The 22,121-nt window shown below is 46.8% G+C and overlaps 1 protein-coding gene across 1 annotated transcript in view; it reads left to right on the top strand.

The window, feature by feature from the left end:
• The first annotated feature begins 736 nt into the window (after positions 1 to 736).
• Positions 737 to 22,121, top strand: part of Pml (PML nuclear body scaffold) — a 33,266-nt gene continuing 11,881 nt past the window's right edge. Inside the window, exons 1-6 of the mRNA XM_059267994.1 lie at positions 737 to 937; positions 2,723 to 3,180; positions 16,745 to 17,325; positions 18,414 to 18,484; positions 21,223 to 21,363; positions 21,783 to 22,044. Of these exons, the coding sequence (XP_059123977.1) occupies positions 809 to 937; positions 2,723 to 3,180; positions 16,745 to 17,325; positions 18,414 to 18,484; positions 21,223 to 21,363; positions 21,783 to 22,044 (1,642 nt within the window). The 5' untranslated portion in view covers positions 737 to 808. The remainder of the gene's footprint in view (positions 938 to 2,722; positions 3,181 to 16,744; positions 17,326 to 18,413; positions 18,485 to 21,222; positions 21,364 to 21,782; positions 22,045 to 22,121) is intronic.

Here is a 22,121-nt window from a genome sequence, read left to right as displayed (position 1 = left end):
AGAGCTGGCCAATCTCCAGCCTTGTGATTAATCTCCTCTTCTCGGGTATCATTTTTTTAGGAGCTCCATCTCAAATCTGAAAATGGTCCTGACTACTTCCCAAACAAGCTCTCCTGTTTCAGACCTCTACTCCTTTCCAGGTGCCTGTCTTTAAGGTGTCCCCACAGCCCTGAATCCCTAGTGACTTCCTCCTGCATGCTCCATTCTCAGCCGAGGGATGCCTTTCCAGGCAGACCCATCCCAATACTGGGTCTAAGTCTCCATTTGGGGTGACTTGGGTGTTCTCTCAAAGAGGGGTTTATTTCTTAATAAAGAAAGAGCCTCTCAAAGAGGGGTTCTTAACTGGGGAGGCACAAAGCTGTGAGGTGAGCTGAGTAGCTCACAGACAGATCTGGAACAGGGAAATGCCTGTCAGCCTGTCAGCTCTGCATCTCTCCTAGTATGCATAGTGTGTGCGTGGCAGGATCTTTCTTCGTAGAGCAGTCAAACTCGCGATCTTTCGGCTAGAGTCATGCCACCACTCTGTTTGTTTGTTTGTTTGGTTGGTTGGTTAACCTCTCTGGTTCTACCCGAGAAGGCTCCATAGCTCCCCAGTCTTTCTCTTCCAACTCCCGAAGTGTGACTTTAGAACCTGCCTCTCCGCCCCTAGACACGCCCCAGCCCTGTCTCACTTCCTCTCGGGAGGCGGGCCCTCGGCGAGCACCGCCCCGCTGGACAGCTCAGGCTGCTCAGTTTTCTGGCTGCAGTCTGGGATTCATCTCCCGCCCTCACAGACCCAAATCCAGAAATCGAAACTGCACCGGTTTCCATGCAGAAGGCGCCCTCACCCACTGGATCTCCCTGCCTCCAACAGGACCCTGCCCTGACCCCCACGCCCACCATGCCTCCCCCGGAGGACCCCTCCGAAGACCATGAACACAGCCAAAGCCCCGCGGAGGTACTGCTGGGTTAGGAGATGAAGGGCTGATAGGGTTTTATTTGTTTACTTTGGTGGGGGAGTTGAGAATGAAGAAGGCTTTTATAGAGATGGCAGTTTAGTGTCCTAGAGAGACACCAAGGTCCTCATCCTCCTGTGTGGGCCGGGGTAGGACGGATAACATAGAATAAAAAGAGGAACCATAAGGAGTTAGGGGAGCCATGGGTATAGTCGGGTTGTAATGAGATGGGCCACTCCTACCCCCTGGAGCCTTGTCTTTTAGCTCCTACCTCAGATGTAAAAAAACGTCCAGGGAGAAGGCGAGGCCAGGAGTCCCCTTTGCCCTAGCCTGGAGCTAAAGACATGCCCCAAACATGCCAAAACCATTTACACCCCCTCACAGCGGTGGTAGCCCATGCCAGGAGCAACAGTACTCAAGCTATATAGGTGCTGGAGGAGGATTGTAAGTTCCAGGCCAGCCTGGTCTGCACAGAGAGTTCAAGACTGTTGAGGACGGCACAGCAAGACCCTGTTCCAGAACAAACAAATAAAACTCGGCCGACCGAAGTGCTGTCTTGGCTGAAACCAAGGCGACTCATGTGGCTTCTCTCTCTTTTGATTTTCATAGATTTATTTTTATCTTATGTGTATAAGGTTTATGGATTTTTTTATTTGTTTTATTTTCCTGAGACAGGGCCTCATTGTATAGTCCTGGCAGGGCTGGAGCTCACTGTGTAGACCATGCTGGCCTCAAACTCATAGAGACCACCTGTCTTTACCTTCTGAGTGCTGGGATTAAAGGTGTGTGCCACCACGCCCTGCTCATGTGGCTTCTCTTAAGGAAGCCTAGTTCTTGGTCCTCCTGGAAGTTTTACTTCAACCTGCCATACTTTATCTCCAAAGAAACTACCTCTATCCCTTTTTCCCCCTTTCCTCTTCACAAAAGCTCAACTAATGCCACATTGTCATAACTTTTAAATTATTAGCATTATATAGCCAAGAAAGATTAACAAGACTAGTTAACATTTTATGGATACTACTCACGAGCCAGGCACTGTATTGGAGCACTTTGTACCCTTCAAACAATGGCTATACTTCCTGTTTCTATGAACTTAACTATTCTAATATTTCATATAATTGGAGTTGCATAGTATTTCTCACTTTATGGCAGGCATATTTCACTTACCATAATGTCCTCAAGGTTCATCCATGTTGTTGCATGTAATCAGAATGTCATTCCTCTTAAAGTTTGAGTACTCTTCCATTATATGTGCAGACACATTTTGTTCATGCATTCATGTGCTAGTCGGTACTTGGGCGGTTGTGACTATTGTGGTTAGTGCTGCTGGGCACATTAGTATATAAATATCTGCTTGGAATGCTTCCCCAGTTCTTCTGGGTATATGTGAAAGGTGGGAGTTCTGATTATTTAGTAGTTCTATGTCTAACTTTTTGAGAACCATAAGCACTTTATATGAGGTTGGTACTTTTGTGTATCTGCTTTCCAAATTTGAGTTCCTTGAAGGCAAAAATGTATCCAATCTTGTATCTCGGGGCCTACTAGTGAGTGGTTCTAATGGTAAGTAGATAGGGGCCTGGTAAATTGTGCAGTGAACGTTCCACGGCCTGAGTAACTGGGGTGCCGATGAGCCAGGGCATGATCCAATGACTCCCTGGAATGGAATGCGAGGTCCTACCTATTCCAGCCTCCAGATGAAGGAATGGGTTGGACGGTCGGGGGCAGGGGTGGGGGAAACAGGACTTCTGGGCTTTCTGTAGGCCTTATTTCTTTCTTTGGTTCACCAGCAAGCCATGAAGGAGGAATTCCAGTTTCTGCGCTGCCCGGGCTGCAAGGCTCAAGCCAGGTGCCCCAAGCTGCTGCCTTGCCTGCACACGCTGTGCTCTGGATGCCTGGAGGCGCCAGGCTTGCTGTGCCCCATCTGCCAGGCGCCGGGGGCTGGCTCTGAGGAGGCCCTGGATAACGTGTTCTTCGAGAGCCTGCAGCGGCGCCTGGCGGTATTCCGGCAGATCGTGGATGCGCAGGCTGCGTGTACCCGCTGCAAAGAGTCGGCTGACTTCTGGTGTTTCGAGTGTGAGCAGCTCATGTGCCACAAATGCTTCGACGCGCACCAGTGGTTCCTCAAGCACGAGGCCCGGCCCCTGGCCGACCTCCGCGACAGCTCAGTTCGTGAATTCCTTGACAGTACGCGCAAGTCCAACATCTTCTGCTCCAATACCAACCATCGCACCCCCGCGCCGACCAAGTGAGTGGAGCATCCTGGAGCCAGGGGTGGGAACTTCGGGGAGTTGGTCCCTCAAAATGCGTTCTGGCTTGTAGTCGTTTCTAATGCCCCTCTGAAATATATAGTGCTGCGGAATCATCCTTTCACCCTTACCTAGCATATCTTTAGGACAAAATTTTTCAGGGTGCCATTGCAAGCAAGGAGGTGTAAAAACAGTACGTTTTAGTACATGCCACAGAATTTTAGATGTCTTAAGAGTGGACTCTTCCTCAGGGGCCCCCGGGAGTCTCAGTAGGGCTGGATGTTTAGATAAAGGGCAGGTAAACGGTGTCTAAAAAGTTGAAACTATATCATCGGGGAATGCTGGCCGAAAATGTCTATATGAAAAGAGCAAAGAAAAAGACAAGAGAAATTCACTTGTAATTATTTTTGTTAAACGGCATATTTTAATTTCATGTTTATATAGGGAATGTATTTATATGGCTCACAAACAAAATTTGTACTATAATAGAAGAGAGTGCCGTCTCTATTTCATTCCCATCCGCTTAGTTTTCAACACTTTCCCTCTTCACAGGGCAGCTGCCCTTACTAATTTCGAAGGCTTCTTTTAAGTTTCTTTGTGAATATACGTGCAGGTAGAGTAGCTTTATAACGGCTTGTCTCTTCCTTTTTAGCCAATAAGGTAGTATATGACTTGACTCCTCACAAGCAGATTCCTTGCATACGGTTCTGCCTAGCAGGACTAGTAGTTCTTGGGAAATTGGCGGCAGCAGAAAGCATTTCCTCATGTGGGACACCCCTTAACCTACAGACTCTGTACTCCAGGAGCTTGCTTCCGGCCAGAGTCTCAGGAGTCCTGCCCGCCCTGCTGTCCTCCCCAGCGTTCACTGCTGCCCCATTTGCATTTCATTGGGCACTGTAGAGATCAAAAGGCTTTCCTGTCTGTTTACAGGTCCTTGTGTTTCCTCCTTTGTGAATTGCCAGTTTGAAGGCTGGTTTGCTTTTCCTTTGAGGAGTTTGTCCCTCTGTAAGACTCTGTGGTGATAGTCTTTCACGTAGTATGTGATATTGTATTTAAAATAACTCTTTAGTTTTAGGCAATCAAATGCATCAGTCTCTCTCTTGATGGTGTATGGTTTTAATGCAGTCTAAGGAAGAGCTCATGTCTATGTTAAAAATAATCTCTATATGTTCTATGGTCTTTTAGTATGATGAGTTAAATGAATGTCTTCTCTTTGAACTGGATTTTGGTTCCTAGGAGGAAAAATTCAACTTGGATCTTGATATACTATTAATTTCATTCCTATCTAGTTAGTTACATTTTGAAACATTTTAATATTAGGCTATTCTCTGTAACAGAAGGTATAATCAATTTAGTATGAAGTATATATGGTTTCTGCATTAGGTTTTCCTGTCTGTTTTATACTAATCTTTTTAATTTGTAATCTTTCATTTCTTTGAGCACGATAATACAGTCCTTCATAGGGGATGATCGATTTCTTCACCCCTCAGAGAAGGGCTCATCTTCCTGAGAACTCTAAGCCACTTCAAGATTACTCATAAGCCAGGAAGCCTTCAATACCCGCACTAGGGGAGCAGAGGCAGGCAGATCTTTATGAGTTTGCTAGTCCACATAGCAAGTTCCAGGCTAGCCAGTGCTACAAAGTGAGACCCTGCCTTAAAAAAAATTACTTATAGTGCTAAAAAATATAAATGCCATGTAAATAGGTTTTTTGTTTTTTTTTTTTAAAGATTTATTTATTTATTATGTATACAGTGTTCTGTCTGCACATATCCCTACAGGCCAGAAGAGGGCACCAGATTTCATTACAGATGGTTGTGAGCCACCGTGTGGTTGCTGGGAATTGAACTCAGGACCTTTGGAAGAGCAAGCAGTGCTCTTAACCTCTGAGCCATCTCTCCAGCCCGTAAATAGGTTTTTATACTTAACTACATTTGGGAATAATGATTTCTAAAAGTCTGTACAAGTACAATATGAATTGTGCGTACGTGTGTGTGTGTGTGTGTGTGTGTGTGTGTGTGTGTGTATTCTCATGCACACACGAGTGCATGTGGAGGCCAGGGGACAATTTTGGATGTTGTTCTCTCTCTCTCTCTCTCTCTCTCTCTCTCTCTCTCTCTCTCTCTCTCACTAGTGGTTATGGAAATTTTTTTTTTTTTCACCAACCTCAATGTCGTAAATAATCCACAATTTCCCTTTGGCCACAAGTCAAAATAAACCACCCCGGCCTTTGTCATTGAGCTGACACGTAGCTCATGCTGGGGAGCAGCACAAGAGGTGGCTTTTAACCGGGGTTAGGGTCTGCCCTCAGGTCACTGGCATTTGACCACCATGCCTGTGGAGTGGATTGGTTCAGCCCACCATCATGCCAGGCCTGTAGTGTGCCATGTTCTCTGTTAAGTATTGGACCATGAGTACAGACAGACCCAGCCTTGCCTTCCTGGGTGTCTGGGGTGGACAAACAGAACCAGCAGTGAGCAGCAAAGGCTGCAGAGTGACCAGGCAGGGAGCCTGTCTCACTAACTACCCTTTGAGCCTGTGTCTCCACAGTGACTCTGACCACACCGTCTCCTTTGTTGTGTTCCCTTGATAGCATTACCTGCCCAGGACACTGATATCTAATGTGTGGGCAGAAGGAAGAAGGAAACAAGGCATAAAGGTCTAGATTGCAGAAATCCACCTGCCCAGCGTGGCTGGACAGAGAGGCAGCTTCTAAGAGGGTGTCATATGACTTAGATTAGCAGTGCCCCTGTAGAAGGAGAGAGAAAGGCCAGAAGGAGAAGGCGTCATGGATGAGGTAGAGCACTAGGGAATCTGTGAGTCTTAGAAATTGTACTATGCAGGGATAGGAAAGATGAGCTGGGGTCAGACACATGGGGCTTGGGAGAAGTCAGGACTTTATTTCACACTTTCCAGAACATTCACCCTGTTTAGCTTGCTCTTTTTTTCATTTACACACTCTTGTCATTGAGTACCCTATAGAGTGTTAATGAGACAATGGAGTACACTGTTGGAAACTCACTGCTGGAAGTCATGGTTAGACCCTCTCCCTGCACTCTGGTTCTTTGTCCCAAGTGGGCAACTTTGGCAGCTGCTAGGCCAATGTTTATTTAATCAGTTGCTTTCTTGTTTCTCTATCACAACTGTTTGGCAGGACTTATTACCTTATGTTGGGTATGTTCAGAAACTGAAGCATAGAATCTGGAGGGCAAAGGAAGCCCCTTAGGAAACTAAGGTCTGTGGGAAGGGACAGGGGCGGGGAAAGACTGAGTCTCACGGTGTTAGAGCCTGTGGGACCTGGAGGCTCACTTGATAGGCCTAGATCACACTTATGAGTGATAGGGACCTAGGGCTCTCTGTGTCTGGATGTTTGAGCCTAAAGTTGGGTGGACTGGGGAGAGGGAAGTCATCCAGGGCATCAAAGTCTGTAGGCAGGTACTGTAGCTGTTTGGAGAGAACCGAATACTTATTCATCAAATTAAAGAAGTGTGATGGGGGCCAGGGGTTGGTGGAGCATGTCTTTAATTCTGGGACTCAGGAGGCAGAGGCAGGTGGATCTCTGTGAGTTCGAGGTCAGCCTGGTCTACAGAGTGAGATCCAGGACAGCTAAGACTACACAGAAAAACCTTGTCTTGAAAAACCAAAAAAAAAAAAAAAAAAAAAAAGGAAAGAAAAAAGGAAGTGTGATGGGATCAGAAACCTGGCGGAAAGTCTCAAGACTTTCCAGAAGCTGGAATGGTTGGCAACAGGTGACAGAAAGGCAGCTCCGGGCAGGAACCGATGACATCCAAGAGCAAAGCTGTGAGAAAGCAAGGACAAGCTGGGCTGCTGCTGAAGGTGGACATGCTGATGGTTCCGCTTTGCTTACCAGCCCTGCCTGTCCTCACCCTTCCTGCCTACCCACTCACCCACCCCTGGGGAATCTGTAGTGCATTACATCTTCCTGGGGCTCCTAATGTTGCTGAGACTAATTTCTGGCCCGCGAGGAGCACCGCCACAAGGCAGAAGCAAGGGTACCTGCCTGCAGTTGGGCAACATAGCAGACAGGATGTTAGTGACTCCTTTCTCAGTTTTGAAATGCTCTTACCCAGGAAATGTGGCTTCAGACCCAGGAATACCCATCCTCCATTTGGTAGGATATTACGTGGATAAAGAGATTTCTCCTCCACACACCTGGCCCTTGTGATGTTTCAGAGAAAACAAAAACAAAAAAAAACAAAAAAACAAAAAAAAAAAACAAACCAAAACCAGAAACAAAACCAAAGAATTAAAAATAACTCAAGGCAAGATCAGGGTTAGAGTGTTAGTCCCTGGAAAGGCTGAACTCTCTTCTCCAGCAGTGGTATTGGGCCTAACTGCTCAGAGATGGGTCATAGAGACTTTGGACAGTGTAGAAGAATGGTTAGCAGTGAGACTTAATGGTAACAGGCTTGCTTTTCTCATTGATTCCTAACTCATAAAATGAAGCCAACTGGAACCACATCTGTTTGTCTGTCCATCTGACACTGAATAATCAATTAGGGAGGTCACAGTTTACTTCATGCTGGGCATTGAAACATCTGTTGCCGAACAAATGAGAATTGGTGTCTTTGAGGGCTGAATACACGGCCTTTGATCCGAAGGCTGTGTTGAGTACACACAGCACAGTGCTCCCTGGTGAGGACTCCCAGGCCCCAGGAGATGGCTTCAGATGCAGTGCCAGGCAGTCGGAAGGACAAAGGCCTTGTATCTGACTGTGAGGAGGATTAGAAGCAGTTTTTAAATCATACTTTGGAGAGGTTTGTTGAGTTCCATGAAAAACGATTTGTAAAAATGAGCGAGAAATGTCTGGTTAGCTTCTGGAGTGTAAAATGGTTGATGGTTCATATAAGCCAGGAAAGGTGGCCTGGCGCCTGACCCCAGCCTGATTAGACACATAGCTTGTGCCACCAGGAAGGTCTCTGTATTTCTGTGGCCTGGCTTTCTGCCAAGGCCACTCCATTTACAAAAGGCTCTTTCCCCAGGGTTGCCAGAGGATTATAAGAGCTAAGGAGGTTATGTACAGCTAGGCTTGAGTCCTGGGGGACAACAAATTCAAAGCCGAGTCTCAGTACTTTCGCCGCTGGATCAAGTACTCTCCTTGAAAGGCTGCTCCGAATGCTAGGGGCCATTCTGGCATCAGAGTTATGCTTTCTCAAAGCTCATAGGTGTGTCCTCCTTAAAAGAAAGTCTGATTCCATACTGATGTTAGGAGGGGGAAATGTCTTCAATGTGCCTCAGAAAAATGGCTACTGCAAAAGAATCAAAGAAAATAAAATATCAGGTATGGGCAGAAGCAAGGGCAAAGGTTTATAGCCGGCATCATGTAAAGCTGGCTCCTGACTCCTTAGGAGCCCTCTCCCGCAGAGCTATAGAAAGGAGGGTTCTGAGTTGATTCCTCCTTCCTTCTTTCCATGGTAGAGCACCTGCCCATCTTCAGAGATGGTCTCTCTGTGGTATCTTAATCCCGAGCCCCCTGCCAAGACTGTTTCCACTGCCCAAAGGAGATGGAAATCAGAGGTCACGGTGTTCATAGGCGCTGACCTAGAAGGAGGACTCATCCCACCCCGGGACAGAACAGGATGAAGGACTCCTGACTGCAGAGTGTGGTCTCTCGTGACCTGCCAGTCTTCCCCTTCCTGCAGCCTGCAGCTAGCAGAAGGATTCTGCAGGTTGCTTATTTAGAACTCAGAGTGTCTTCCTTTAGAACTGTACTGTTAAAAGGAAGCATGCTGTTAAAGCAATGTAAAGTTTCATTTTCCTCGAATTTAACAGAAAAACAAATTAGACTTGCCAACTTCAGAGTATGTTTTAGGGTCTGGGGATGAAACTCAGTGTAGAGTGTCTGCTGAGGCCCTGAGTTTGATCCCCAGTCACCAAAAAGGGAAGGGAAAAGAAAGGAGAGAGAGGGAGAGAGAGAGAGAGAGAGAGAGAGAGAGAGAGAGAGAGAGAGAGAGAGAGAGAGGGAACACCCTTCCAAAAAGATTCCTCTAAGCTCACCTTTTTTAAACCTCAATGCCTAGACTTTAAAAAAAGTTATTGGAGGGGCTGGCAAGATGGCCCAATGGGTAAGAGCACTTGCTCCCAAGCCTGGTGACCTAAGTTTAATCCCAGAGGCTACAGGGTAAAGAGAGAGATGACTCCTGCATTTGTCCTCTGATCTCCACACATAAGCTGTGTCCTCTGACCTATCCCCAGCCCCAAATACTTTTTTAAAAACCTATTGATGTCTAATTGTTTGTGATGAAGCACTCCATCTTAGTATTCATGGAATCTAAGCTGTGGTCAGTCTGAATGCTCAGTTCCTATTCCTGCAGTTTTGTTTCCACCTCAACTCGGGGCCATTTTACATCACGAACCCCAAATTGTTGGATTTTTTTCCCTCCACAACTGGAGATGGAATCCGGGATGAGTGTTTACTACCTCTGAGCTGCATACTATCAACACCCAGATTCTGTGTTTTGGTTGAGCTCCTGACTGAAGGACATAGTAAATATTTTCCTTCAAGGAGGACTCCTGTGTTCCAAGCTGCTTGTGTCTCTCTTGGGTTTGAGACTATTCATGGCTGCTCATAGACTTGAGTGACGTCTAAGCCAAGTCTAGTGTTCCTGGGTCACACTCTTTCCTTCTGAATGTTGTACACACTGCTGCATTTTATTCGTCAAAAAAAGTTGAGGGCCAAGGGAAAATAGATTTTCTTTTTCTGTCTTTGTGTGTGTGTGTAAGCATGTGTTCAGATGTGTATGTGTGGGGCGGGGGGGAGGTAAGCATGCTCGTACCTATGGAAGCCAGAGGTTGACACTGGCTGTCTCTTTTCAATAGTCACCTTGCTTTTTGAGGCATGGTCTGTGACTGAACATGGAACTCATCCCCTGGATAGACCTTTGCACCCAGCTTTTCACACAAGTGCTGGAGGTCCAAAGTCAGGTCCATCTGCAAGCATGAGCCCTCTCCCCAGCACCCTCTCTTCTGTCTTAGTGCCCAAAGATGTTTCTTACTATTGAAATTTGTTAATTAACCAATGTCCTGGCTAGTTTTATGTCAACTTGACACAAGCTAGAGTCACTGGAGAGGAAGGAGCCTCAACTGGGAAAATGCCTCCAGAACTTTGGGTTGTACACAAGCCTTTGGGACATTTTCTTAATTAGTGATCAATGTGAGAGGCCCTAGTCCATTGTGGGTGGTGCCATTCCTGGGCTGGTGGTCCTGGGTTCTATAAGAAAGCAGGCTGAGCAAGCCATGAGGAGCAAGCCAGTAAGCATCACCCCTCTATGGCCTCTGCATCAGCTCCCACCTCCAAGCCCTGCCCTGTTTGAGTTCCTGTCCAAGTTCCTGTCCTGACTTCCTTCTGTGATGAACAGTGCTGTGGAAGTGTAAGCCCAATAAACCCTTTCCTCCCCAAGTTGCATTGGTCATGGTGTTTCATCACAACATTAGAAACCTAAGACATCTAAGCTGTCTTGATGGTGAGCATTTTGTATCAAATTATTCTGGAACTTGCCAGACTCCATTATCTAAAACTTCTGTGACATTTTCAGTGACATTTTCCTACATCACTCTTCTTTCTCCTCACTTTCTGCCTTCTTACCCTTGTTCCTGGGTGCTACCACTGATATCACACCTTTTGGGTTATTTTTTCAGTGTTTTCCTATTAATAACCAAACAGTATCAGTATGCTTTGAAGGGAACTTATTTAACATTTGAATGGGTTAACCAAAATTAGAGCTGCCATATACAGGCAAAGCCACATAATAGTCATTTTTATAACTTACTCGATAATTCCAGAATTGCTGTGTCACATAGGGAATCATTGTCTATTTTGCATATCACCAGATTCTGTTAATGTTTAATGATGAATTTTGGTCATTGAATTTTGTAACAAATTTCTGGCATGGCATATCTTACACTTTGGACATATTCTGCCAAAGCTGTTAAGGTTAGTGTGGTATTTCAAGATGGGTGTAAGTAAATGGCAGAGTTGGCTGTTTTTATATGTTGCTTATCTAATAGAGTAGCATGCTGTTGTCTTAGTCTCTTACCGAATATCCTTTTTTAACTCATGGCCTTAACTGATTATTTTGGATATTCTTTTTTTTTTTTCTTAAAGATTTATTTATTTATTTATCATGCATACAGTCTTCTGCCTGCGTGTATGCCTGCCAGCCAGAAGAGGGCACCATACCTCATTATAGATGGTTGTGAACCACCATTTGGTTGCCGGGAATTGAACTCAGGACCCCTGAAAGAGCAGCCAATGCTCCTAAACTCTGATCCATCCCTCCAGCCCTATTTTGGATATTCTATTTTGCTGTTTTGTTTAGTGAAAATAGATCAGACTTAAGTAAAAATAACTCAATCACTGTGCTTATCTGTAAAATAAAGCTTGCTTTTTCTTTGTGTGCGTGTGTGTACACATGACTGTGTGTGTACATGACTGTGTGTATAACTGTGTGTATATGTACATGACTGTGTGTGTGCATAACTGTGTGTGTGTGCATGACTATGTGTATGCGTACATGACTATATGCATGACTCTGTGTGTGTGTGTGTGTGTGTGTGTGTGTGTGTGTGTGTGTGTGTGTGTGTGTTTGTAGACTGGAAGTTGATGTTAGTGTCTTCTTCAGTTGCTATCCACCTTACTTTTTGAGACAGAGTCACAGAGCCTGGGGCTCCCTAATTCAGCCAGACTGACAGGCTGCAAACTCCAGGGATCCAGCTGTCTCTGCCTCCCCAGGCTGGGATTACAGACGTGGGTCACCATGCCTTGTTTTTGTGAGTGCTGGGGACCCAAACTCAGGCCTCATGCTGTGCAGTAAGTACTTTACCAATGAAGCTGTCTTCTCAGTCCCCAAATTCATTTTCTTTCTTGCAACATTTATTGGCAAATTCTGTTACTATTCATCAGTGTGTAATTATAATGTATCATCACAAAATTCAATGGAATTTCCCCTCAGTTCTCTAATCTTGTTGAAAAAGTTGGGTGTTCTTTATTACCATGTAACTGACATGAGATGGTTGTGACCATAAAGGGCACAGTTTCCACACCCACATCTCAGCTTCTCCTTTGGAAATTACAGAGTGGAGGCACTGGGGAGTCTCGACTGGAGTAGGGGGGACCAAGATAGGCCAAGCTTTGGGTAGTGCCCCAGATTGGCAAAAAACGAAGACATTAGCAGTGATGTAACAGGTGAGGAGCCAGAATTTTTCTGTCACATCTTTTTGTCCTAGCCTCTGCTGCACATAGCTGACCTCCTAACCTTTTTGAAGTAGATGAAGGTCGACTCAGCCAATAAGAATTACTGGTGAGGGCTGGAGAGATGGCTCAGCTGCTCTTCCAAAGGTCCCGAGTTCAATTCCCGGCAACTACATGGTGGCTCACAACCATTTATAGTGGGATCTGCTGCCCCCTTCTGGCGTAAAGTCATAATGCAGCTAGAGCATTCACATACATAAAATAAACAAATCTTAAAAAAGAATTACTGGTGAATTGTTGAAGTGGTAGAGAGGAAGGCATCTTTGATGACCCCATAGTGTCTGGCTTGAGAATGGTGGTGCCATTCACTGCCCTAAGGATGTCAGGAAGAGCTGGGGACCCAGGACACAATGAATACTACCTACTGAATAAGTGGTGTGTCCAGTGTTTTAAGCCAGATCCTTTGACTCTTCATACTCTTCTAGTTCCATGTTTCTTTTAGTAAGTGCTGCCTGACTGAGAAGAGTCCCCATTGCCTTCCTTCCACAGGCTTTTCAAACATTCCTTTGCTATTTGGTTCATCGGTTCCTACATGTGACATTTATAATCATTTGGCTAAGTTTTTAAAATCTCATAATTAGATATAAATGTCTTTAAAATATTTATGCTGTCTTGAGGATGGACAATCTTACAATATTTAGTCTTTCTAATGAGGAACTTCATCTACTTTTCTGGGTTTTAAGATTTTTTTAATTTTAAAATTACATTTATCTATTTCTTTATTTTTTAATTTTCTTTCTTTCTTATTTATTTATCTATTTATTTTATGGTTTTTTTGAGACAGGGTTTCTCTATAGTTTTGGTGCTTGTCCTGGATCTTGCTCTGTAGACCAGGCTGTCCTCGAACTCACCGAGATCTGCCTGCCTCTGCCTCCCGAGTGCTGGGACTAAAGGCATGCGCCACCACCGCCTGGCTATTTTTTTTTTTAATTTTTCATACAATATATTTTGATCATATTCTCTCCCCTTTCCCAACTCCTCCCAGATCTTCCTCCCTACTCAACCAATTGCATGTTCTTTCTCTCTCTCTCTCCTCTTAAAAAAAAAAAAAAAGCAAACAGAAAAAGCAAAACCATGGAATCAGTTCTGTGTTGTCCAGCTACTCCTGAGCATGAGGCCTGCCCTGAAGTGTGGTTCATACACCCCATGTCGCTTCACTGATGAAAACTCTATCAACTGCAGATAGCTTCCTGGTTAGGAGTTGGACTTTGTGCTTTCTTCCGGTTCGCCATGCCAGGACATTGACTGATTGATTATGTGCTTGTGCCTGTGTGCATCTGCCATGGCACAGATGTGGAGGTCAGAGGTCAACTCAAAGAAGCTGGGGTTATTTTCTTTGCCATGTGAGTCCTAGGGATCCAACTCGGGTGGTCAGGTTGGATGGCTCTCGCCTTTATCTACTGAGCCGTCTCACTGGCCCCACTTTTCTGTTCTTTAGACTTATTTCTAATGAGTTTTTGTTATTTTCTTTGAATAAATCTTGCGTATTTCTTGCTAGTATGTCTAAGTATTTTATAACAGTTTTGGATTATTGTTGTGAGTGGAACCCCCACCCACCCCAATTTGTTTTTATTTCCTTTGATGGAATAGAATTAAGATCTCCCATCCTCTTCCTCCCTCCCTCCCTCCTTCTCCCTTTCTCTCTCTCCCCCCACCCTCTCTCTCTCCCTCTCCTTTCTCTGTCACTCTTTCAATTCTGGTGTGATATGGTCATTTTGCTGAGTAATTTCTTGCTGACTCAGTAGTGTTTTAGTGAATTCTTTTGTGTATTCTGGAAGGAAGTAACTGGCCATATGCCCTTCTGGAGATACAACTCTCTGTCTTGACTAAACCAAGTTCTTGGCACAGAACCCTGTGTAGATATCCATCTCACCTCTGCCTCTTCCATGGTGCCAAGCACATAGTACAGGCCCAGTGAGCATTCCTCAGATGAGGGGGAAGGAACCACTTGGCTAAGATCATCCCTGGGTCTAGGTGGCAGCCCCTTGACGGGTCACCCTGATTCTGGGTCTACCTCTAGTGACCTGCAAATGGCGTGCTCCTGGGGTACAGTCCCCCCTCTGTTCCACTGCTGTTTATCTCAGTCTGGTTCTGCCTCTGGGTAACAGGACCCTGTTCCGTAGATCGGACTCCATGGATGGAAGAGCTGCACTCTTGGGCCTGTCCTCTTCCCACACTCTGGGCTCTCTGGGAATCCTTTGCCTCCAGCGTCTGATTGAGTGCTGAGGCGTCATCACTTTGAGTGGTCTGTGGAGGGTGAGAGCTGGTAAAGCAGAGGACCAGGGTCTGGCCAGCAGCATTCTGTTGATAGTTCCGGGTCGTGTTGATCTTGGTTACTGAGGCCAAAGTGGCCCCAGGTAAGACCTTTCCCCAGGTCTCAAGTGAGCTTTTTCTTAACATCGGGGGTGAGAGTAAATTGCAGACTATCTCTGGAGAAGTCGCTGAAAGTATCTTTCCCAGTAACTTTTGAAGCCACAGAATTACTGTGGTTAAGAACTTAGACCGAGGCTGCTACCTGGCTCCTATGTTAATTTCCCATCGCTGCTATAACAAATCACCACAAACTCGGGTTTACAACAATACAGATCCCTTTTCTTGTCCCCCTGGACTTCAGATGTTTGAAATGGGTCTGTGCTACCTACATTCCTTGGCACCTCTTCCCTTCCATCTCCAAAGCCATCAGGAGGACGTGACTCCAGCCTCTGCTCCCATCAGGCCCTCTCTCACTCTCCTGCCTCCCTTCTTTCTTTTATTACAGCTCTTGAGATAACACCCAGATAACTCAGAATAATCTCTCAATCTTAAACTTCTTTTTAAATAATCTTTTTAAAAGATTTACTTATTTATGTGTTTTACCTGCATGTATGTATGCTTACATGTGTGCTTAGGGCCCACAGAGGTAAGAAGAGAGCATCAGATCTCCTGGAACTGGAGTTACAGACATTGTGAGCCACTGTGTAGGTGCTGGGAATCAATCTGGGGGCCTCTGCAAGAGCACCAAGTGCTCTAAACTTCTGAGCTGTTTCTGCAGCTCCCATAACCTCCAGATTCTTAATTTAATCACACATTCAAAGTCCTTTCACCGTGTAACATGTTCAAAAATTAGATAGAAAAACTACAGTAAATGCTGTGAAAGTCTGTTAGCCTATATATTAAATTGACTAATAAAAACTATATATAGTGATCTATCTATCTCTATATATATCACATACACCATGATGTTGTGAACTGGAAAAATCCAACTAATTAAAATATCCATGACATCATATACTTACCATTAATTAATATTTTTACATGCATAAAATATTAAGATAGAGAGATACATTCTTTGATCTAGCAATCTATTATTTGTACTCTATTTCATAGAGAGAAAGGCACCCATACATTAGGCTGCCTAACATGGATGTTATGTTATTTAATCACCGTTCACATCAGTCAAAACAATAAAAGAGAGAGAGAAGAAAGGCAGAAAGAAAATGCACAAATAGGAAATCACGTGAGTGTTTGTCAAAAGGGAGCCTGTTGAACTAAACAATTGTCCATGTAGTTATAATGAAGCTATTAAGAAATACATTAGGTTTGTTCTTATGTACTAAAGGAATGTCTTGAATGAAAGATTAGAGTAGGAAGTTACCAGGTAACTTGTAAAATTGTAGTATGATTTTATTTTTTAGGAACAAACATTAGCCCTCCACATTGTTTAGCTGTTAAGTCCTGGTTTCTTCATCTGTGAAAAGGGAATGATAAAAGCACCCGGTCAGGGCTTGCAAACGTGGAGTGACATGCACGTCAGCTGCTTTGGAGTTTGGACGTGGAGAGGTGGGAAGAAGAAACCATACCCTGCTCAACTGAGGCCTGAGTGGGCAGGGGAGGGTCAGAGCTAGGGTTAGGGGGTGGTGAGAAATGGCGGAGAGTGGTTCTTTCTTTTTGTCCGTGTCTGCATTGCTGCCTAGGTGGAGGTATTGTTACTGTGGTAGGTTTTTCTTAAAGCTTTTTAAAAAAATGTGTGTATGCATGTGGGTGCACGTGTGCTGTGGCACGCATGTAGAGGTCAGAGGACAGCAGAAGTCGGTTGTCTCCTTCCACCGTATAGGTTCTAGGGAATCAAACTCAGGTTGTCAGTCTTGGCTGCGAGTGCCTTTACTTCCCGAACTTGCTGGCTCTGTAGTAGCTTTTTACTGTCTGGTATTTTATGGATAGATCCGTTATCATAACCATAAACACAGACACTGAGTAGGGAAAAGCATAAACTGAGAAAGAGCATGTCCTAAGTGGGTCCTATGTGTCCGCAGCATCTACTGCCGAGGCTGTTCCAAACCTCTGTGTTGCGCATGCGCCCTCCTGGATGGCGACCACAACCATCTCCGGTGCGACATTGGCGACGAGATCCAGCAGCGGTATGAGGAGCTGGGCACCATGACGCAGGCGCTGCAGGAGCAGGACAAGGTCTTCGACAGTGCTCACGCGCAGATGCGCACCACCATAGGCCAGCTGGAGCACGCACGCGCAGACACCGAGGAGCGCATCCGCGCACGCGTTCGCCAGGTGGTAGAGCATGTGCAGGCGCAGGAGCGCCAGCTGCTTGAGGCGGTGAATGCACGCTACCAGAGGGACTACCAGGAAATAGCTGGTCAGCTGGGCCACCTGGAAGCTGTGCTGCAGCGCATCCGCAGTGGTGGCGCGCTGGTCAATAAGATGAAGCTCTATGCTTCCGACCAGGAGGTGCTGGACATGCATGGCTTTCTGCGCAAGGCCCTCAGCCGCCTGAGCCAGGAGGAGCCCCAGAACCAGCAAGTCCAGCTGCGCACCAGCGGCTTCGAGGAGTTCAAGTGGTGCCTGCAGGACCTCATCTCCTGTATCACCCAGAGGACAGGTAAGTGCTGAGGCCACACTCCTGGGCAGCTGGTTTGACCTTTAAAGGGCCCGCAGGGGATGCCAAGACAGAAAAGATGATCTATCTCCATTTGATAGATGAAAGACAACTATTAGGTCTTAGGTTCCAGAGGGCAGAATAAAAGGATATGATGATCTGGTGTGGCAGACACCCAGAGGAGGCCCTTGGCTAACTTATAAGACTCTGTGGAATAGATGTGACTTTATCAACCTTGGGGAACATGTGGGAATTGAGAAGCTGCTGAGCTGAGAACAGGATGTGGTATCCTTGCAGCCGGATGTGGCCTCTTAAGTCCCCAATGACCGGGAAAAGAGAAGTCAACTGGGATGTAAGGTTAGGAGAGGAGGCTCAGGAAATAGCAGGGAGGTACTTGGTCAGACACTGAAAGGAAGAATTCCCCTAGAATGAAGCAGCCAGCTGCCAGCCTTGAGGGCCTTACTAGTACTGGGCTCTTATGAGGTACAGAAGTAGCAGACCAGTTCCTACCTCAAAAGTTGTCCTGTCAAACTGGGAGAAGATTCTGGGCCACATAGCATAGCTCAGAGACATGCTTGGCTCTGAATCAAAATCCAGGAGCTGTGTCCAGTATGAGCTGATGGCGTCGAGGGGCTTTCAGAACGAAGACCATGAGTGCACATGTACACCTTCAGGTCTTTCGTTTAAATCTTTTGGCTGGAAGGTCAACTCTGAGCAGCTATGGAGGGGTACCCCTACTGGCTACTGGCAGGTTCCAAGAACAAAGGCTCCCTCCTGGAGCTGATGGCTATGGGCTTGTAAAGGTGCCGTCCTAGAATGGAGATGAACTTGCATCTTCTCCATCTAGGCCGTGAATGATTCCCAAGAGATGAAAAGGTGTGCACTTGGGATTTAGAGCCATGCTACCTTCCCCTCTGCTCTCGTTGGATTCATGCCTACAACAGCCGACTCCAGCCCCTCTGTGGAGACATGCTCAATAGTGAATACCCAGGAAAAGCCAGGACCACCTCCCTGTCACTGTCCCAGCCCAGAATTCTCCTTGCTGGACAGCCCTTGTGCTTTCTCTCTCTTTTTGTTTTGTGTTTTTCCAGATGCAGCTGTAGCCAGGAGAGCCACCCCAGAGGCAGCCAGTATTCCCAGGGACTCTCTGGACCTTGAGCAGGTGAGAGGGATTTGATGTGTGAGGAGATGCGGTAGGCAAGGAGTCCTGATGTCCTGTGGCAGCAGGGAGAATGAATGCCTGAGAGGGGACAGCAAATGGCTGGACTTCTCAGAAGGAGAGTGTTAAAGAAGAGTTAAGGAAGGTTTGGCTGGCTGGCGCCGCATTCCCGAATGCCTGAGTAGCTCTTGATGGGCCATGGGCTAGTTCAGGAGGGGTCAGACCCAGGGGTGAGCAGGAAGTGAAGGAAGTAAATGTAAACAATGGCCCTGTTGGATGTGACACAGGATATCCCTGACGCTCGTACTAAATGTATGAGCCAGTTTCTGGGGCTGGCATAGGTGCACCTCACCCCCACCCACATGGTTCTTGGATTTAAGGCTGAGAGTCAGAGCTCAGTCTCACAGATTCATCCCATACCTAAAACCTACAGTTTCTCAGGGTGGGAAGACATCCTTAGGTAGTCTCATGTTGGTATTCCCTCTGCTGCACCCTTGACTCGATGACTTTCATGCAGATGTCTTTGGGGACAGGAAGTTTGTTCATTCTTGAGGTAGTTCTTCCTCCTCCGATTGCTCTGACTTAGTGCTTCCCAGGGTAGAAATGCACAGGCGTCCTTTCCATTCTCCTCCACCAACACTCGTAGGCATGGCTCCCCTGCGGCAGGGCAAAGTCCTCTCAGTTCCTTCCTGCGCCTGGCATCTTTCTCCACCCGATCCTGGTCACTCCGTTGTGTGTGTCTGCATGTCAAGATGTGGGCTCAGGACCAAGCAGATCCTCTGGTGGGCAACAAGGGTATTAAGCCTCTCTATCTTTGCCCTGGGGTGACCCACGGGCAAGAGATTGCCGTGGGCTCCAGCAATCAGGAAAGGCTTCCTGGGGGAGGCAGGACTTTGAGAATTTAGAGGTACAAGACAGCATGGAGCCTAAGGCCTCCTGCAGAGATGCAGACCCAAAGAGACTCAGCGGTGAAGCAGTTTGAACTTGAACTTTGGCAGTGCCCTGCTTTACAAAAATTCCTGCTTTACACCATGGTCATAGCCTGAGTGGCGAGGATAGGAGTCCAGAAAGAGGTGGGTAGCAGTGTGTGGGTGCAAAGGTCACAGGAGGCAGGCACAGACCTATCTCAGGGTAATGTGACTGCGTCGTCAGTCCTGGTAGGAGATTCGGCTCTGGCCCTCACAGCACTGCCTCAGCAGGGAACGTATTTATGATTTTAAAACTCTAACCCAGTGGTTCTCAACCTTCCTAAAGCTGTGACCCTTTAATACGGTTCCTCATGGTGTGGTGACCTCCAACCATAAAATTATTTTCATTGCTACTTCATAACTGTAATTTTGCTACTGTTATGAATCATAGTGTAAATAGCTGTGTTTTCCAATGCGCTTAGACAACCCCTGTGAAAGGGTCATTCAAACCCCGAAGGGGTCGTGACCCACATGCTGAGAACTGCTGTTCTAAGACACTAACTATAAATCAGTTGTGACTTTCCCCCTTACTGTCTTCTGCTTCTTTAATGCTGGTGAGTGGAGTGTTGAGGGAACAGAAGGAGAGGCACCCAGCCTTGCCCTCCAGAGTTCCTGGCCTGAGTAGAAGGAGAGCCTTTTGTAGGCCAGCAATGGCGGAGCTATGAAGAAAAAGATAAGATGTTTAAACCTTTGGCTCCTGTTCTGAGGATTGAATCTGGGGCTCGGCACAGGGTGGGCAGGTGCTTTACCATTGAGCTGCCTGCCCAGCCCCGTGTGGAAGTTTGCGTTTGAACACCCACCTTTAGTCCTTTAGGGGCAGTGCCTAGGAGTGGAATGGGTAAGTCATGTGGAAATTCTTTCATTTTGAAAAAGGTTTATTTATTGTTATTTTATGTGTATAAGTGTTTTGCCTACACATAAGTGTACCATGTGTGTGCAGTGCCTGCGGGGGCCAGAGGAGAATGTCAGATCCCCTAAAACTGGGGTTACAGATGAGTGGGAGCTGCCACGTGGGTACTGGGAACTGAACCTGGGTCCTTGGCAAGAGTAGCCAGTGCTCTTAACCTCTGTGCCATCTCTCCAGCTCCTTTTTCACTTTTTGGGGGACCGCCCCTGCTTCATTTTGATATAGATACACAAAAACCCGAGCACCAAGTCTGACATGGAATAGTAATAAAACCAGTATTATATTCATTAGCCGTCCTCATCACGCCCACTAATGAGACTCTGTAAGTACTGCATACTCTTTTAGATATGCTGAAGATGTTTGGCACCTTTCGTCCGTATTGTCATATGAAACAAATGTTATTATCCCACTTTTTTTGGAAGGAGACCGAGGCCCAGTGAGTTTTAAGTAATTCCAATATGCAGCAGCTGCTGGACAGAGTTAAGACTCAGGGGTAGAGGCAAGCTCACAGGAGGCTGGGCTCGGATTTTCTCACTGCTGCTACTCTCTCACTGCTGAGGCAGGTGCTGCTTTCACCAGCAAGCAGCTTGTCTCTAGCGGTGAGCAAGCGAGGCTAGTTGTCAGGCATCTTCTGAGGAGTTGGGCTCTGTGGTCCCTGAGGTATCTTCTTACCCTGTCAGGAAATTGACGTGGTGCCTGGGTACCAGCAACCCAAGGTCAGAAGCAAGTGCCCTCATGGAGGGTTTGGGGAGAACTACTTGTCCCAGTGAACAATCTGATTGGGACCAAGAAGCTTACAACCGAGGCAGGTTGTTAGGCCCAGGGTCCCTGGTCACTTCTGACTTTCTTGTTACCTGATTTTACAGGCCAGTGAGGTGCAGAGGACCCAGGCTCAGGCCCTGAGGCTGTCTAAGACTCCACCCGTGGCTGTGGTGCAGTCAGTGCCTGGAGCCCACCCTGTGCCAGTATATGCTTTCTCTATGAAAGAAGGCTCCACATATCGAGAGGTAAGTCCCCCCTACTCAGCCCCGCCTCATCAGAAAGGCTCAGACTCCAGCCAGCATTGAGGCATAGCCGGATGAGAATCGGGGCCTTCCTGAGGTCTTTATTTGCTCAGCAGGGACTCCATAGTCTCCATTGCTCTGGGATGCTCCCCTAGGAAGCTCCCAATAAGCTTGAGCCAGTCTCAGCCCGGCTGGGATGCTGAGACAGCCAAAGCTGTGAGGCCAACAGAGATGTTGTTGGTCAGCGGCCATGACCAGTGTGCATGGCAACCCGAGAGAGCTTCCTGTTTGCAGAGACATGGTCAGCCTGGCCAAAGGAACAGGAGCAAAACCATGCCACAAGCCCCTGGCACACAGCTCAGGGTCCTCAGCCCAGCAACCCTACAGACTCCTGAGTCACCCCATAACTCCCCACTGTGCAGGAGGCCTCTCAGACAATCACCCCCATGAAGAGGAAGTGCTGCCATAGCGATTGCCGCCGCCGGAAGATCATCAAGATGGAGTCCACAGAGGAGGATGAGAACAGGTTGATCTCTAGCTCCCCTGAGCAGCCCAGGCCCAGCACTTCCAGGGCCATCTCTCCTCCCCATCTGGATGGGCCATCCAGCCCTGAGAGCCCCATCCGAGAAAAGGAGACCCCCCCGCCCACCAGCAACCATGTTACCAGCGACACAGAGAAAACAGGTAAGGAGATTAGGCAAGCTGGCACTTGGGTAAGACCCTCATGCTGTCCTCAGATATCTGGAACACTCCCAGCTCCC

Source organism: Peromyscus eremicus, chromosome 7 (genome assembly GCF_949786415.1).
Source record: "Peromyscus eremicus chromosome 7, PerEre_H2_v1, whole genome shotgun sequence".
Taxonomy (NCBI): domain Eukaryota; kingdom Metazoa; phylum Chordata; class Mammalia; order Rodentia; family Cricetidae; genus Peromyscus; species Peromyscus eremicus.
The sequence above is the reverse complement of the archived record's forward strand: the minus strand, read 5'-3'. Positions and strand labels throughout refer to the sequence as shown.